The 19,477-nt window shown below is 40.0% G+C and overlaps 1 protein-coding gene across 1 annotated transcript; it reads right to left on the reverse strand.

Annotated features, from left to right (window-relative positions):
* Nucleotides 1–267: 267 nt before the first annotated feature.
* Nucleotides 268–19,223, reverse strand: sypl2a (synaptophysin-like 2a). Its single transcript, XM_054785279.1, has 7 exons — nt 19,140–19,223; nt 19,018–19,062; nt 18,742–18,816; nt 6,909–7,030; nt 5,337–5,535; nt 4,375–4,545; nt 268–3,448 (listed from the first exon to the last, which is right to left on the reverse strand). Exons 2-7 carry the CDS (start codon nt 19,030–19,032, stop codon nt 3,323–3,325), a joined length of 708 nt encoding a protein of 235 aa, XP_054641254.1. The 5' UTR covers nt 19,033–19,062; nt 19,140–19,223; the 3' UTR covers nt 268–3,322.
* Between the last annotated feature and the right edge of the window lie 254 nt (nt 19,224–19,477).

The following is a 19,477-nucleotide window of genomic DNA, read 5'->3' on the forward strand; positions in this document are numbered from 1 at the left end:
TTAACACCAATATGTATTTTTTAAATGAAATGTAAATAAAAGCCATGTCGGGCAGATCTGGAAAGCTGATTCCATTGTTTGTAATTGTATAAGTATCTGAGATTACCCTCATACTTCATTACCGTTGCTCAGTCTTCAAGTATGTGCAAGTATGTCGTTTTAACAGTCAATGCAACACATGCCCCATTATACTCAAAAGCACAGCAGCATTGGGCCTTCAAGGATGTTGGATTTGGATGATTGTGGAATAAAAACCTTCGCTCAAAATAATTTGAAGCATGCGCATTCAAATTTATTTGTTATTTTGTGACATCAAGAAAGCATTCACCCAAGTGTGCTTACATGGTGATCTACTACGTGTGAACACCACTTTGCCCTTCTTAATCCTTTTAAGTGCTTAAGCAACAAACATCTTCTTAAACATGCAGTATTGGTGGATCTGAAGCGTGGACTACTCATGAATAAACAAGTACAAATCCAAATAAGTACATTTTACTTCACTAACAAGCTTTAGCATAGATTTCAAATTAACTGATGTAGTCCATGATTTTTAATATACCGCATATATTGTTATCTTGACACTTTTCCCCCAGTGGCACTTTCATATTCAAACAGACCTCCCAAAAAGATTTTTTCTCAGCACAGGAAACACTTAAAAAAATCTGAAAAATAAATCACCAAGGGTTGCAATGAAACAGGGGGCAGATTTTTTTTTCAGCAGTCAGTTTTAACCACACTGTAAATACGCATCAAAATACAAAAAAGAATAAACAGGAGCAAGAGAAAATAAATAAAGACAGTAATTTATTGAAAACTACACTTAAAATGAAACAGGACATTCATCAGTTGATGAAAAGTTGAAGACAACAGCCTTACAATGTCAAAATCTGCATTAAATTCTGTCTTGCAAGTCTGTGTCAAGACATTCACAGGGGCCAAGGCAAAAAAAGTTCTATGGACGTGGTCGGATTGTTGAGCCGCACAAGGATGCACACATTTTGACTGTTACATTTTTTTCTCCTGCTCCTGTTTTGCTTTTTGTATTTTCACATTCTCGCTACAACAAGTACAGAATCAGAACATTGTACAGTAAACGGTTCCCATATTGCTACACGATAATGATCAGATCCTGCTGTTAGCTACGCATACATTGACATGAACAGTCCATGACTCTTAAACAATCAAATAAATCAAATAAAGGTTATAAAAGCATTTGTATTTGATGAAGTGAAGGAAGTATTGATCCCCACAGACTGGCTATGGCACATGTGTCCATAGAGGGAAGAGACACTGCAGGTTTTCTCTCTTCAGCAGGTGATTTAATTGATGAGCGTCTTCCCTCAAGCTGAAGGAAGCGTTGATCATTCAAATCACCTGCAGTGTCTCGGCCCTCCGTGGCACGAGTTTAGCACCCCGCGTCATGTCCATGAAACACCCACATTAAAAAAAGCGCTCACAATCTCAAGTCATTATGTGGACAGACACAGAATTACAAGGGAGGAGCTGGTTAGTGATGTCAAGGGAGTTGGGAGCACAGTCACCAAGAAAGGCCTTAGTAACACACTGTGCTGTAATGGATTGAGATTCTGCAGCGCCTGCAGGGGCCCCGGATGAAGAAGAGACATGTACAAGCCCGTCTGAAGTTTGACAACCACCGGAATGACTCAGACAAGTCTTAGGAGAATGTGATCACAAGACCAAAATTGAGTTCTTAGGGTACTGGACATGTTTGGAGGCAGGGAAATGATGAATATCGCCCCAACAAAGTCACACATGGAGGTGGAAACATTCTGCTATGGGGTTGTTTCTCTGACCAAAATCTGGTACTGTCACAGTTTGCACTGGAATCAAATACTTGCTACACTCAATTAAATACAAATTAATTTTAAACGTTTAGTGTTTTTTTCCCCACCCACCATTTTTTATCATCTGTCTTGCTCTGTTGAAATAAAAATTTACCATTAAAAAAAATCAGCAGGGGATCAAATCATTAGTTCTCACGCTGTAGTGTAGTCAATCATGTAACATTTGCGTCCCAGACCCACACAGAATGAAATTATGCTTAACATATTATGCCACGTCTATTAACTTATAATCAATCAACCAAGCCGACAGCAATGCAGCGGCATAACTACCTGAACACCACATTAATCAATGCGACAGAAATAATACTCAACGAGAAGCTGCACTCTGATCTTGTTTCCAATGGCGAGATGGAAATGCAAACAGAAACCCAATGTTGGCTTTCGAATGAAAATAAAAGTGGCAAGCATAAATACGGCTACACATTGAATATTAGTGTTGAGGAAATAAATGTAAAACTGTAATGTAAAAAAGATGTAATCTGTGGTACAAAATACAGCAGGCCTCGTTCCTGATGGAAGCAGGACATACAGTATGCAACTAGTATTTCAACTTGAAGGCGGAAAAAGTGTAAAAAAGAAAAAGTCACCAACAACTTGTCTATCAGTTGAGTGCGGGCAGCGTGGCTGCTGGGGACATCTTATGATTAGCTGCTTTGAAGCTCCAATTCATTTACGCAAGAAAGCAAGAAGTCAGTAGTTCTATTATACAGCCAAGACCTGGTTGAGAAAACATCACATCATAGCCTAGGACTTTGGCAGGAAGCAGGTAAAGTAGTCTGTCGTCATGCAGATTGAGTTCTAGCACATGGGTGGTTTCTTTCTGCATGTTGTCCTTGAAAGACAGAGGTCGGCTTCATTAGTTTCATGTGAATTAGTACATTTGTAAAAACAACCAGGAGTGCTTTTAACTTTGTTTGGTTATTTGCTATTTTTGCATATTACCTTCTACTTTTTGCATAATACTCCTTATTACTGGAAAAAAAAGATTAATACATGCATACACACTATTTTAGTCACCAAATGAAGCGTTTGCACTGACTCAAAACAACCCACACCACAGGAGTGGAAAACAATTTAACAAAACACCCAAACACAGTATATCAACTTCATTTTGTTTTCCTTATGGGAAACAGTCAAGCAATGCTGAAGCAAATGGGCCCTGCTGTTTTATCAGCACCCAACAAATCCTACATACACACCAATTGTAATTGTACATGGTATGTACGCCTTTTAGGATAACAGCTGAAGCATGGCTGAAAGACATAAGAAAATGACGCCTCGTTAGTAAGAATAAAAAAGGCTATGTGTCAAATGAGAGCAATATTAAACTGAAATCTTCCTTTTTGTAGAACCAGTGTTGGGCAGAGTATTTCTGCTTTGTGTACAGAGACAATATAATAATAATAATAATTATTATTATTATTACTATCACTGTTACAGAGACATGCTTGAGAAGCTTAGGGCCCCGGGGCCCCTCCTTCCTCCATAGTGGCTGGTGGGCTGGGGTCTTTGTGGAAGGACGTCTCCTTGTAAATGAACCAGCAGTTACCCGCCCAAAGAATCACATTTAAAAAGCCAAAAATCTGTGGAAAGAAATAAACAGTGAGTCACAAGAGCACGTATTATAGATTTCCTTAAAAGCAAAGATGACTTTGTTAATCATTGTGTGCCTTGCTTTTAGGAGAGTTTCTGTTTGTTGGTATTAATTAATATTGAGCACAATATCCAACAGGGGTACTCTAATACTAATTTCCAAAAGTCCATTTATTGTAATTGGTCACGCTATTATATGGTATATACAAAGCAACAACAAAAATACATACTAAAATAAAATACTAAAAAATTCCATTTACATTTTGACATCATTTCAAATAAAAACTAAAAAAAAGAAAAGAAAAACAAATACAGACACAAAGGACCAGAAGAAAGGAGATGTGTGCAACCAAGGTGACCTCTATGCATTTTGCTGTGTGATCTAATATTTATTTACTTATTCACCACGCACTCGCTCACAGCGCCTCAGGCCACTTGCAAAAGGTAACGCTACATATTGAGCTGCCACCACTGCCGCTGTGTTTTTGAGTTTGGAAAAGTTAACGCTAGGTGTAGCGTTCCTTTCTACGTTGCTATGTGAAATCAATGCGCTCAGGAAGGAAGTTACGGTGATGCTTAAAGTGTCCAAAATACGACAAAATTAAATGAAAGTATTACATGTTATCATGAATGTACCTGTTACTGCAAAGTCACAGCATGGATATAAAACCATAAAAACTTGTTGGAGGTTTTTGGAGGTGTTTAATAGCAGGCTTTCTAGGCGGAATAGGTGTGTCCCATTATGTGCATTAATTTTAAAAATGTTTTAGCTTTTTTTTACATCTTTGGAACGCAGAGAAAAGAAAAAAGACGTGTGTTCATGTCTCACATAAGGATTGTAAATGATGGGCAACTTTTTTTTTTTTTTTTTTTTTTTTTTTAAGTGCCATTTTCTTTCAAGCTGAAATGGACGTACCACTGAGGCATTTAGGCGTCCCATGGAAGGAAACTCTCCTGGATGGCAGTTTCCACAATTCTCTACCAGGTGTTCGGGGTTGGTGGCCCACTTGACATCAGTCAGGCCTTTGCCCCAGGCTGAAGAGGACACAAGCCACAGGAAGGCGAAGGCAGCGGTCACCACCAGATCCTAATTGAAAGCAAAGAACATGGTTGCATTCCTTATACATTTTTGTAAAAATGTATAAGGATTTCTACCTGTCCAATCGGGGCCTACATTGTAAAACATAAATTTTACACCTGACTTAATGTGGAAGGTGCAGGAGCCAAGTGGTTGGCTGGTTGGTCAGTTTTTACCAAGCACTTTCCTAAGCCTATTCGCTCGGGTTTTTGCTGCAAGTAGGATCACTTTTCCATTCCATTTTTCAAATTGATTTTCTAGTTTTTCTGCACAATAAAATAAATATCATGTAAACCAAGCAGTACAACATTTTGCTACAGTTGGAGCATTTGACCAGTCATTTACAGGAAGTCCACTGTGCTGGCCGTCATTGTCAATAATCAATAGTAATAACTAATTTGTCACAAATTGCTGTTCTGGACGTTATAAAGATACTGCAATTGTAATGTTGGTCACAATTATATTTTGTGAGATTATTTGCTTGAAGGGAATAATATTTGAGTGATGATCAGTTTACCATACCAATGTCTACTTGTTGTACATTGTGTTTGTTATTTTATACATTGAGATCCATTTTGTGTTGAGCTGTTTAAAAAAAAAAAACAATGTTTAATAAACAAAAAATTGCATAAAGCAAACATATTATCCAGTCTCATGTTGATAGGTGTATTAAAACTTTTAATTGCTAGAAACTAAAATGATTAATTACAAGTTAATATAATGAAGAATTTGGACAGTCAAGAAGTCCTTAAAACCAGAGTGAAAAAATGGTTGCCGTTGTGTATCCAAATAATACTCACTATGAAAGGTCCGCGAGTGGTCTGGCGATAGGCACTCTGGTAGCCCAAGTACAGAATGAGCGTGGCAGTGCAGTACAGGAAACCAAAAACACCCACACACACAAAGAACTCTGCCGAGGAGGAGAAGTCGCCCTGTAGGTAGGTCTCATTGAATGTGGTGCTGTCGCACAAAGGCATCTTGTACGGGTATGCCGCCAACCTAAACGGGACAGTAAAAGACAAAAGACAAGTCAGCCCAGCATCCCGCAGTCATGATTTATGAGCTCATAAAATAAAGTCCTCACCTGGCTTACTTCTTAGGTTTGTTCCAGGAAAGCAAGGACAGGACATAGAAACATTGACCCAAGTGAGATTTGATGTTGCTTGCACACAAAATGCTTGAGTTTCAGGATTGACTTGCAACAAATCGGAATGTGGGGCTATGATATTTTCTTTACTTAATGTATCAGCTATCCTAATGAATGCAATAGTGCCATTCCAAGCACAGGTGGGGGGGAAAAAAGCAGTTTATGGGTTCATTAGTGCAAGTTAAAAACTAGAGGTGCACAAGAATTATTGGGCTGAAATGAGGGAATCGTGACATCAATCAGAGAAATCCAACATTAAACATAGATCCGATAACCAATAATTAAAAAAAAAATGCTCCAATGAGGTTAGATTACCTGTACTGTGTGGCCGAGCAAATCAAGTGCTCCTTTTCCCTAGTGCCTGTGACGTTAACGGCCTGTCATAACATCAGCTCGGCCTGTCGCCTGAGATCACTTGTAAACAAACATTCACTTTCTGACAAAGACATTTTGCGTGGTAGTTGAATCAAATGCTCCGCGATGAGGGGAAAAAAAACAAAAACATTGAGCACACAAAAAACCTTATCAGCCACCTGAAACGCCAGCAGCCACGGTGTTTGAAAAGTTCAAAAAGGTTTGCCAGAGACCTACGTGGCGTCACACCGGCTGCTCGCAGTGTGCGCCCAAGTACAGTGCATCTTGCTGGGCCACGCCAGGTGGCTCCTCCCTCTCTATGCTTCGGTTCTCCTGACCTCCGTAGTGGTACGTACACCGGCTGCTCGGAGCATGTGTCCAAGGATGGTGCACCTTGCTGGGCCACAGCAGGTGGCTCCCCCCGCTCTATACTCTGGTTCTCCCGATAGTAGTGATGTGGTAGCAGTAATGTCGTGACATTTGATTAGGACAAATCAACAGGTACAGTTGGTCAAATCCAAATTAGTTTGAGTCCTTCTTACCTCCAGGTGTGTATAAACTACAGTTAAATCTAAATAAAAGAAGTAGATATATATAGATATGTATCGGTACCATATCGGTCTTGAGAAGCGGAAAGTTATCGGTCTACGTTTCGGTTTGAAAAAAAAAAAAAAAAAGATACTGTGCATCTCTATTAAAAATGTCTCTTTGTTTGTTTGGCTGTGGCTCATGTGTGTATGTCTTGAAATCCAAATGTTGCTTTAACTGACTTGATTGTAATGTTGATTTCAAGCAAATGTATTGACTTAATAATGGCCGAACACTAATAACCCAACACTTGACGACACAACTTAGCCCTTCAGTTTTCTACCTGAATGGGTATCCAAACACAGGCTTCACTTCGATTGAGTCCTCAGATCCGGGGCATTTGACTGTGAAGTGAGTTGTCCCCGAGTAGCCTCCAGCGGTAGCGAAGGCAAAAATGGTGAAAACCTGCAAGAGAAATGTGTGAGGATGAACTTTCATGATAAGAATGAAAATGTGCACGAGAGGAGAAGAAACTACAAGACCCCCGTTCCCTCCATGATCATGGGAACACATGAGGTCTTGGGCAAATCAAATGGGCGGGTTGGTCGCACTGAAGAAGATGCTGGTGGAATACAGCGAATGTAGCATCTTGTGTCTGACAAATACGTAGTTACATGCAGATTTTATCGCCATCAGTGCATTGCTACCCAGCTCGACAGTGGAGGCAGATAGAGACGTTACTCTCAAAGAAACGAGGTAAAAGGGAAAGGCAGGGTTTCTCCAGACATTCATTTATCTGTGGTGGGCCGCCATGGACGGTGATGAGTGAATTTCCACGAAATAGGATTACTTATTTATAAAAAGGATATTCTCGTAGTAAAAGAATAGAAAACCTGTTTGCGATCTTCTAAATATTGTTATTAACATTATTAGAGCCCTCTAGACATGAAATAACATCTCTATAGTCACCTTTACACCCATCACACCCAAAGTACGAGTAAATAAAGCCATTTAATACATAAAGAAGACACATGCTTGTCTGTGTTACAACAAATGTGTTCCAAGGGGGACCTGAAAGAGGCACACAGGAAGTGAAGTCCGACACTTGACTAGTGTAGAATAATACATCTCAATTTTATGCTTGAAAATACTTAATTTAGACAAAAACTACGTAACATTTGTTTAAATACACATATTTTCTTACAAATAATAAGCTGTATTCATCCATGAAACAGCTTGATTTATTAATTCATATATTCTTGAAAAACCGGGATAGAGCGAAATCGCTAAATTCAAAGCGCGAAATGGTGTGAGTCAACAGTCGTCCCTAGTTAATTGCGGTTAATTGGTTCCATGCTAGACCGCGATAAAAAAAACTTTTTTATAAAAAAAATATTTACAAATCACATATTCTCGTAGTTAGAGCATAGAAAGCCTGTTTAGGTTTTTCCATTATTAGAGCCCTCCAGACATGAGTAAACATCCCTATAGTCACCTTTACACTCATAATACCCAGTATAGTAGATATAATCAGAGAAAATAGGCCATTTAAGACATAAATAAGACTCATGCTCGTGTATGTTTCAATAAATGTTTTCCAGACATGTGGCCAGAAGTGATGTCGGGGATAGTTGAGTTTTAGCTGGAGTGCGGCCACAACAGTACCCTGTGTTGTTGTGATGATGATGATGGTGATTATTATTATTCGTTATTATTGTGCCCATTGTGAGATACTGTAAATGTTGGTGACAGCGCTCAAGTCTGGTGTGTCTATTACTAGTGACACCTTGTGGCCTGTGTAGACTACAGTTCACCAACATCCTCTAAACCCTTAAACTGTATTCGTATTTTAGTTCAGTCATTTTTATGATTGAAAATGCTTAATTTAGGCAAGGAATACGTAAAATTTGTCATTTATACATTTTTGAAACACCGCAAGAAAGCGAGGGCGTCGCGATGGGCAACAGACGGCTGCATATACTTTATTTACATAACTGTGTACGCCGATATAGAATGTATAGAATAAATGAACGTACAGTATATAATGAATGCATAACATTCCACCTCAGCAAAATGCCTTCTTCAGGGTAGGAAAAGCGAGAGCTTCAACAATGCTGACAGAGCACAGAAAAAGGCAAGCACAAGAGATTCCACATAATTTCCTCTAACCTTTGACATTAGCTGTGCAGAAAAATAACTATCCCACACACGGGCAGATAGCTTATAAGTCTGCCAGCCTTCTCTGAGACAATCAGAGAAAGACAGCTAAGCTACACGGGTAGTTCTATTCACTATTCTGGTAGTTTAATCATTATACAACACAGTAAAGAATATGATTTCACAACGAAAGCTCTCACTATTGCCAGACATACAGTACATGTACTGTATAGTACAGAACCTTCTGTAATAAAAGAATAAAAATTGCTTGCAACTTTTCTTGACTGAGACAATTTGTGCCAATATCTGAATTGTTCATATCAAGCTTCACCTTGAATAAAGACCCTGTTCGAGTGGAAGAAAAATTCAATATAGAGCTGAAAAAGGATGGTGCCAGCACAATGATTCACTGTGGCCATGTTGCATATCTACAGAAGCAAACATAACCATTGCATTTTGCGTTTCATTTCAACATTTCATTTGAGCAACAGGTGGCAGTAGTAGGGGCATCTTCTCTGCAACTGGACTCTTCAACTGGAAGGCAGGATGATGGTAGCCAAACCAAACAAGTTAAAAATAAAATAAAAAGATTCCAGGCATTAGAAGAAGGGTGTATGTATGGCAGAGTGACAACGGTGAGCCACACAGAAAAATTGTTTGGAGAGGGGCAGCGTTAGAGAAGTTTACCCTTTATGTCTATCTGTCTTGGATTTGACAGTCAATTTGAAACCCTTGCATATTTGTTTTCAGGATGGGATTTTTCCTTTTAACAGGATTTCCTGTTTTTCTGACCTTATGCTTACCTCAACTTGCCTTTTGGGACATACATGCATACGTTTGTCCATATCATACTGGGCTCTGGCCTCATATAAAATCAAAAATAATGATAATAATAATGATGATATTAAAGCAAGTATGTTTTCGGAATCCTATCAGTATCGGCATATGTGCAAATTCAGGTATCGGGATCGGCTCCGGAATGAAAAAATGTCAATCGGTGCATCCCAAGGGACAGGGTGGGTTTATGGCGTCATGCATCTACACAAATAGTCTTCCCTCGCTACATCGCGGTTCGAACATTGGTGCCTCACACTACCACGTTTTTTAAAAAATGAATAAATGATCGCTGTTTCATGGTTGAATACGGCCTATTATTAGGGAAAAAAAACAACTCCTGCCATTAGTAAAAAAAAAAAAAAAAAAAAAAAAAAAAAAAAAAAAAAATCCTCAGATATTCTACACACCACCACCCCATAACGACAATGTGTAAAAACATTTTTTGAAAATCACATGTACATAAGTATTCACAGCCTTTGAAGCTCATAATTGAGCTCAAGTGTTTCCACTGATCATCCTTGAGATGTTTCAACAGCTTAACTGGAGTCCACTTATGGTAAATTCAGTTGAATGGACATGATTTGGAAAGGCACACACCTGTCTACATGTATCTTATTTATGCTACTGTCTCATTTTCTCTGATTAGAGCTACTATATTGGGTAATACAAATGTAAAGGTGACTCTGTGGGTGTTATTTATATCTTGGAGGGCTCTAATGATGTTAAAAACCATATTTAGAAGACTGTAAGCAGGTTTTCTAAGCCATAACTATGAAAATATTACATTTACTAGTATTGCATCCTACTTGGCGGCAATTCACTTAACTGCAGTAAACGAGAGACGACTGTACAGTTCAGCCTTTGGCCACTGGGAGTCATGGCTTGCGACAGTGCCAAGGAGAAGCCGCTTTGCCTTCCTGGTGAAATTCGTAAAAGCAGTGCGCTGCCATTGTTGGGGGTGAACGGGGTTAGAAGCTGAAACTATTAATGTTGCATTTCAGTCAGCAAGGTTCTTTGCTAGTGTAACAGATGCCAGCCAGTGCAGCTGCGCAAGTGTATGTCGGTAAACCTCACTCCCTTGGCCTTAAGAGCTGCGCTGAACTCTGGGTCAACAGTCCAGGCTTTTGACCCAACGGTCAGCGCTCTCGTCTCCCATTCCGAAGGTCTCGTGTTCCAGCCCGGCACAGGCAGTGTGAAGCAGGCGGGTTACATTGTTGCCGTGACCCGGATGGAAGTGAGGTTTGAGGGGATGAGTATAACAAATGCCAGCCAGTGCAGCTGCGCAAGTGCACGCTGGTAAACCTCAATCACTCGGCCTTAAGAGCTGTGCTGAACACTGGGTCGACAGCCCGGCCTTCTGGCCCCACCGTGGGCAGTGTAAAGCAGGCGGGTTACACTAAAACTAAAATAAGAATTCACACTGTTCAACCTCCTACTATTGCACTTGACTAGGAAGAAACCTTGTAAAGTGCTCTATATTATTTATTATTTTGTTCATTTCAGAATGTTTTTTATTGGAGAATGTTGCAGGGGTTTTTTTATGTTTCCTTTTAAAACCATGACACTGTTTACACAGAAGCTAAGCCGTTTTATGTTTTGCATTTTCTTTCCTTACTGTACCCAAAATGAACCCAACTGTGAGCTTACAACTGAGGTACGTGCCACGCTGTGGTGATGGCATACTGTTACACCCCTGCTTCTGTACTACTGCCAAGAGGGAAGACATGAACGAATAGCCTGAAGTGTGTAGTTGAACCGTGCAGCATTTCATGAGTGTCCAGCTTTGTGTGGATTTTCAGGAATGAGTTTCAACTTTCAACTATCTCTGGAACTGCAAACGATTTCTCAGCTTTCATCTCAGCCTTGTCGGACCCACCCCACCAGCACCCCAAATAAACTCTGTAGCCAGGGCGGGGATTCACTGTGCAAGTACTGTGTCTCACTCAGCCTTCCGCAATCAGGCTGAAGCATTCCATACAACCTTTTCTACCCAATATGTCATGATAGCAAAATTAGTTAGAAATCCCCCCCCCACCCTATAAAACTGCAGTTACTGGCTTGAATCCATGTTTACAAGTGGTGGCACACAGGCCTGTTTTGACATTCAGGGATTGTGGCCTATAGAAGGACATTCTAAATGCTGGTTCTCTTCTACCCTGGCGGGGAACAGGAGAGTGTTGGACCATTGTTAGCCGCAAATTGAATATGTCATGCAACTTTAAGTGCCACGATGCGCAAGCAGGCTATGGGATCACTGCAGGGACCTAACAGATGGCTGCTGCTAGCATAGCAAGCTACAGGGCTCACTAGTGAACCTCTCCAATTTACTCATTCTAAACTTAAAGTGTTTCAAACGGAGTGAAGAAGGACAAAGCAAGATGCCAAAAACGTACCACTTCCACACAAAATGGGAGGAGGACTTTTTTCCACTCTATCGTGTCGGACATGTCATGGCTGACTCCATGCAGTGTGAGGGTAAGGTAATGTAGTGTCATGTCTCATCGTTGTAACATTACTGATGCCTCGTAAACCAGAATACTACATATAACTTGTCTTTCAAGATTTCTGACAAATAATAGTCCATAGCCAAACACCAAACTATAATTTATCATTTATTAATTATTTTGGAAAAAAAAGCAATAGCGTGTGGGAGCGATGTTCGAACCGCCATGTAGCAAGGGAGAACTGCATAAGGCATTCAGAAGATGCATTCAAAGACGTAGTATTCTACACTAGTCACTAAGTGTCAGTAATGTTACTGTAATGTTTGATGAGACACACAAGCACCAGACTTGATCGCCATAACAACAGGCTTTTATTGCTGGCTTGAATTACCTCACAAGAGGTACAATAATTCCTCATAAAAATCCCTAATAAAAACATGGGCTACTGTTGCAGCCATAACGCAAGCCAAGCTGAAAATCAACTCTGAATCGTTCCGTGTCTGCCTCTGTCGCAACACATTAACAGCTGCACACACATCACAAATCTTATTTATGCCCTAAATAGATTATTTACTATGATTCAATCTACTATATTGGGTAATATGTGTGTGAAGGTAACTATAGGGGTGTTATTGCATGACTAGAGGGCTCTTAATGTTACAAAACACATTTAGAGGATCATATACAGGTTTCCTATGCTCCAACGACAAAAGTATTCCATTTATAAATAAGAAATCCTACTTCGTGGAAATTCACTTATCACGGTTGGGTCTGGAGGTATTAACCGCAATAAACAAGGGATTACTTTAGGGTATATGATGTCAAACTGGGCAGAGCACAGACCTCTGCTTAGGCTGAACCATTATCATTGTAATTGTGTTTGTTCTGTCCACACGTTAGCAAGGCACTTCCTGGTTCCTGGATGATGTTTTGATTCGGGGGTGAATGGTTATATTGTAGCTAAAACAGAAAACAGAAAGTAAATTGAAAAAAGTCACAAGAATTACATTTCACTGAGAAAGAACCTTCAACTGCCACACATTTTTCAAAGTTTGTACTTTGACTCACAAAAATGTCATTGTCTTATCCAGGAATGGACAAAACACCCCAGGTTTTATTTTAAAATGGGTTTGCGTAAACAGATCCCTAAAATACAGTAGATTATACAATTTGACACAATTTAAGCCATGTTGAGCCTTGAAATGACATCAATTGAAAGGTGATCTAAAAGGGAAAAAAAAAAAAACTTTCTCCAGTGCTTCTGTTATCTACTAGATATGAAAATTGCATTTTTTAAAATTAAAACAACACAATATACAACAATTCACTGACTGACATAGCAGATGGTGCGCACACTTGGTGTAGTTTGCTTATGCCGAGTGTAAAACATGTAAATCAAGTAAATAGGTAAGGTATTGGCACTTTCGCTTTGCATTTTGGTGTCATTTTAACATTGGTCTCTCTCTCTCTGGTCCATGCAGTGTTCTCAAGGCAACAGAGTTGACTCGCAAGCAGACTGACACCCGTTTGATGCCCACCACGCTTCAAACGGCAGCGTTGACATTTGACAACTCGCACTTGCAGAGCCAACAGACCGAATCAAAAATGACTGGTGTCGACATAGCCTTAGTCGAATGTCACACCTTTGATCACTGTTTTGTCCTGTGGTGCCTTGACTTGTGGGTGTCCCAGCTGACGCGTTTTTCTAAATATGAGCTGTCTCTTGGCCCATTTTTGGCTTTGAGTTGCAAGCTAAAATGCAGGTTACAAGCCAACTTGAGATAGCTGCCGTTGATGCAGTGAATGCCGCAGTGAACGCCGTAACATCTGCCAACGTTTTATGGTTTTACATAGAGTGGTGTGAAAAAGTGTTTGGCCCCTTCTTATTTTTTTGCATGTTTGTCACACTTATTGTAAATGTTTCAGATCATCAAACAAATGTAACAACTGAACACAAAATGCACTTTTTCAATGAAACTATTTCAATTAAACTATTACTAAAATCCAAAACTACACGGCCCTGTGTGAAAAAGTGATTGCCCCCTAAACCTAATAACTGGTTGGGCCAGCAGCATGGTTTCTCACAGAGTTGACCCACCAGAAAGCACTGCCTCCAGCACTTCGGCGGAGAATTGCACACGGCACACACTCAACTCCAACACAGGCTCATGGCGGCGTCAGAAGAGACGGCGTAGTGACTAAACAAAAGCATAAACCAGCTGGCGCCACAGCAGAAGGATAAGAGCCGCGGGTTGCAGACCTCTGGTCTACGACCTAGCCGACTACTCGATTATTCAAAATAAGCTTCAGATTAACTGACTAAAAAAAACTAATCATTAGTTGCAGCCCTATTTAGAAGTACGTTTTTCTTAATCACAAAAATGTTTCTTTTCGGGGGCCGGAACGGATGAATGGCATTTCACTTAATTTGAATCGAGAAAACTGAACTGAAAACTGACATGAGTAATCTGATTTGTGAGCTCGGTCAGGGAACGAATTAAACTGGCGAGTCAAGGCACCACTGTACATCCCAATATTAAGTTAACATTCTAATGTTTTGCATTCCATTTTCACCGTGTTTAGCTCCAACTCAAGACATGTGAACGCTAGTAGTGGCCAACTCCGGATAAGAGTTCTGCAAAAGTTTCCTACTGGTCCAAGAAAATGAAGCGCCCGCACATTTTCTGTACCACTTAGTAGCTCTTTCATTAAGGGCAAACAATCAAATGAAGTGAAGGCATACAAGTAAATAAGACAGCTCCGCAGCTAAGCTATTCTTAAGGGCATAAAAGACCTTTGGTCTTCAGCCTTTACAAGGAAAAAGCTAACAGGGTGTATTATTGGAGCAGCTCACACTGCAGCCATCTTGAGTGATGATCTACATGTAGTAAGTCCTCACTATGTTATGCAGTGCTATAAAAGTTAAAAGTAATTTGCCTTAGTGGCCGACCATCTAAACAGACTCTACTGTAAATGACGTAGGACCTCCTCTTCTGTTTTAAAGCACAAACAACAGCTCTTTACATATTCTATGTAGACATTTCAGATTGATTTCATTTGCCTTTCATTCACTATCTGACATGATTTACAACCCCTTTTACCTCTGAATTCGGCCCGTAATTGTCGCTCAGTGGTGTGTAGTTAATCATTACAGGTCTCCGTGTTCTTCCCCAGTGACGTGCTGTCAGGGAAGGGCAGGTGAGGCACTGTCTCATAAACTGATATAAACTCTGCATGATGTATGTGCAGTAGAGTACAACTGTACTGTATCCAACTACAGTAATCCAAACAAAACTGTGACATGGCCATTGTGGATGGATGGCTACGCATAGATAATATCCACCGGTGGGATACAATAAATAATATACTTCATTGTATCTTATACAGACATATAATAAGCTACGCCAAGGAGGTTATGCCAGCATTTATCTGTTAATAATAACTTGAAAAGTTCTGAATGGATTTGGATGAAATTTTCAGGAACTGTCGGAAACAAGATATGGAGAAACTGGTTACATCTTGGGCGTCATCCGGATCACCGTCTGGATCCAGGAACTTTTTTTTAAAGGATTGTTTCACATTGCGAGATAGGACCGTTTTGGGCATTTCTGCGCACAAGGCCACAAAAAAAATGGTCAGAGCACTTGTAAAAAAAATTTTTTTTAATTAAAAAAAAAAGTACACGACAAGTTTCCAACAGGTTCTACAAAATATCAGACTGATCCAGATAATGGAATAATTCCGGATACTACGATCCCGAATATAAAAAGAAAATAGGGGACCTTTGGAATTTTCAACGTGGGAAGACAACAAATGACGTTAACGGCCAACGGATTGTTGTATCTTCAAAAGCTATGGAGCTACTGTAGATCCAAAAGAAAACCGCCATCATGGAAAATGCCATTTTTGTGAATAACTACTGAACTAATATTGATATCATTATGATTTCAATTGCTAATGGTATGTTTTCATGGTCAAGGTATGTAAATATGTTGATCAAATAAATGTACGGCTAATATTTATCGTGTAAATCACAATATGGGGGGGAACTATGGCGCAGAAGTGTACAATTATAACAGGGAAAAAAATGTTTTTTGTGGAATGAAAATTCTAAAAGCAAGTGCTTGTGCCGCAAGCCAACACCCTTCACTGGGCAGTGCAGCAAAGACATAGCACTGCCATCTGCATCAGAAACATAATACACTTCCAATATTAGCAGGGCCAGACCATTCCTCAAGCCATAAGTTTTTTTTATCTACAGATTTCCCGTTCCAGTCCAACCAAGTCCTCCGTGTTATCCTGGTGTGAATGCACCCTTAGGCACGGTGGCCGAGAAGCGCACAGCAATTAACACTTTTGCATTTCACAATACAAACTTGGAAAACTCGAAACAAATCAACGTTTCAGAAAACACGTCAACAAAAGACGAAAATAATCACAGCTAAACGATGACAGACTAATACAAATGCGCATTCATGCAGACGGACTTGGCGTAAGAACACAGCCAGCCACGTTACAAGCGCCGTTTTCCTCTGCTACATTCATTATGTCTGACGTGGAAGACACACGTTCACAGCTGTTTGATCACCTTGTTTTCGACTATTCCATGTCTTTATTCAACACACCATGCACACTCCCTCGTTTAGAGTGGAATTATTTCAACGGCACGCACCATTAACAGCCTCCATTCCTGCCAATTCCCTTTCTGGTTTGCATGATTGTAATTTATTTCGGCTTTTGTTAATGTGTTCTCTGAAATGTCACTTCCTGAAAAGAGCGCTGCCCGCATCTTTAAGTTTTGGACTATTTTGGCATTTTTCCCGCCCACGGATGTCGACCACAATATTTGTCTCCCGCCATATCCCTGCGCACTGTCGCCTCTCCGTTCTTGCGTGACAAAGACGCATGCAAATGTATGACACTTTTGAACGCTTATTGTTTTGAGAAGCCAAATGCCTTACTTGTGAAACCCTAGCGACTACCTGGAACTACGTTCTTCATCACCAAAGTCCGACCAAGTGGGGGGTGAGTCGCTGTTGATACACTACAAAAAACAAAATCCAAACTATCCCTTTAAGTGGAGTGTCGACAACTGCTACCAAGACAAGCTAATAGTTGCTAACGTCCAAACTTCAACAGTGTTGATCACCAATGTTCAAAATGACCACAAAAAAGGCGTCAGGAGCCGGGAAGCAGGCACAATACAGAAGATAATGGTGATGTTGAACGACATGAGAAAGGAGCTGAACAACCAAAATAGATAAACAGCATGACGACATTAAAAATGTAATCACAAGAATGCATCACTTTACCAAATTGATGGGCTCCCAGGTTTTATAAAGTAGATCCTTTAAAGAAGCAAAATGATGACCAGGACTGCATATCATCACAATTGATGTGCAGCAGTGATAACTTGGAACAGTACGCGCATTTTTCTGGGACAATGAAAAGAACAAGAATTTCATTGCATAGCAGAACTACCTGTTTTACTGTGCATATGACAATAAAATTCTTGACTCTTGAATGAGCAATGTGATTATGACTGGGCTCCACATTACACCCAGGTCTTATGCGCAGCTGCAACAACATCGATACATGCATTCCAATGTCTGGCAGGAATAAAAGCGCCACACCTGTCATCATCATAAAGTCCATCAACAAAAACAATATGGTGGCACTGCTGGGGCTGAGAGCAAAGTGAAAGGTTCAAACGTCTAAATCAATAAGCGTCACACAAAGCACAACGCTGACATTGACAAGAAAGCACGCGACTTAAGGAAGCAGGGGAAAATTCAAAGCATTCAGTAGTGCCAACTGCAAAATCTACATTAAATTAAACTTGTTGTCAAAGACGATATTAAAGATGGCCTCTCAACTCCAAGGATATAAAAGACACAACTAAAAGACTTGACAGCTGCAACAGTGAACAAATGTAAATGAAACAATTTAAACAAGTGAAATGTTGTAGGTGTCAACATGTAAAAGTGATGGTGTGAATGAATTATCGGTAATAGACATAAAGGAAGTGGGAGGCTCCTTTTCAGACATGTTCCAGCCATCCATTTTCTATGCTGCTTGTCCTCACTGGGGTCGCGGGCCTATCCCAGCTGACTGTGGGCGAGAGGCGGGGTACATATATAGACAAGCAAACATTCACACTCACTTTCATACCTATGGAAAATGTAACCTGACATGCATATTTTTGGAATGTGGGAAGAAACAGGCGTACCCGAAGAAAACCCACGCACGGGGAGAACATACAAACTCCACTCAGAGATGCCCAAACTGGATCTCCTGTCTGTGTGGCCAACATGCTAACCACTAGGCCACCGTGCGTCTTTTCAGACTTGTTGAATTGCACAAATGTAAACTTTATGGAACTTCTTATAGTTGTCTGAAAAAAAATATTTCCCACACCACACCATGTTAATATGTTTTCTGAAATGCAAGTGTTTTTCACTTCCCGGCAACCCAACTAAGGCTTACCTGATGTTACTATTTAGAGCATGTCCAACTAACCAGCAACACATTTATATTATATATTACTATATTAACTATTTTATTGCAGTTGGCATAGCTCCCAGCAACGTACAGTATAGTGCTTCGACCGCAATTTTGCAAGTCTGCTGGTTTTTGTACTCTTGCTCAAAGTAACACTGAAAAATACAAAAACACTCTTAACATTAACAATATTTCAATTTTCAACTTAGAACTATTTCATATGTTCACTTGACATACCCATTCTAGCACACGAATGAATCCAAGCGGTTCTTTCAGTGGTCCCAGGTCCAGAGAAAATCCAGACGCCATAGTCTGAGGACAATTGACAACTTGTGAAAATGACACACAAACAAGGACATTATATTTAAAATCATATTTTTTACAGAGCTCTGCTAAGAACACCTGCGTGTTCCTTAGAAGCTAGCTGGCCCTGCCCTTGCTAGCCAAATCTTTCTAGTCACATGCTAACCTTTGACAGCTAACCTCATGGAGGTAAACAGCAAACACACCTACCTGAACAGTGTCCATTGAGACGTAAACAGATGGAAGGTTTGTATGCTACAGTGGTCAGTTCGAAACAATTATTGATAGTTTGGACAACAATCGCATGCAATTCAAAGCGCCACCAAACTTACAGGAAAGTACAGCGAAAGGCACTAAAGCCAGCTGATAACTGAAACGGCTGCAGCAGCTGTCAGAAGCCGGATACTGGAACATACACAACATCCGGTTTACACTTTTCAAAATAAAAAACACACACAATTAAGTTATGTAAAGTCGCCACAATCGATAATTTAACTAAACTGTGTGATTTAAATTTATACATCAAATCATTGCAAACATCAACAAAAGCTTTACTGTCCACATTTGTCGTAAAACATTCATTATTTCATTTTAAAAAGTCATCATCATTGTACGTTTTTCCTGTGAATGAATTATACGTTTTTTAATTGCTGCAGTTATATACCTAAGC

Source organism: Dunckerocampus dactyliophorus, chromosome 8 (genome assembly GCF_027744805.1).
Source record: "Dunckerocampus dactyliophorus isolate RoL2022-P2 chromosome 8, RoL_Ddac_1.1, whole genome shotgun sequence".
Lineage (NCBI taxonomy): Eukaryota > Metazoa > Chordata > Actinopteri > Syngnathiformes > Syngnathidae > Dunckerocampus > Dunckerocampus dactyliophorus.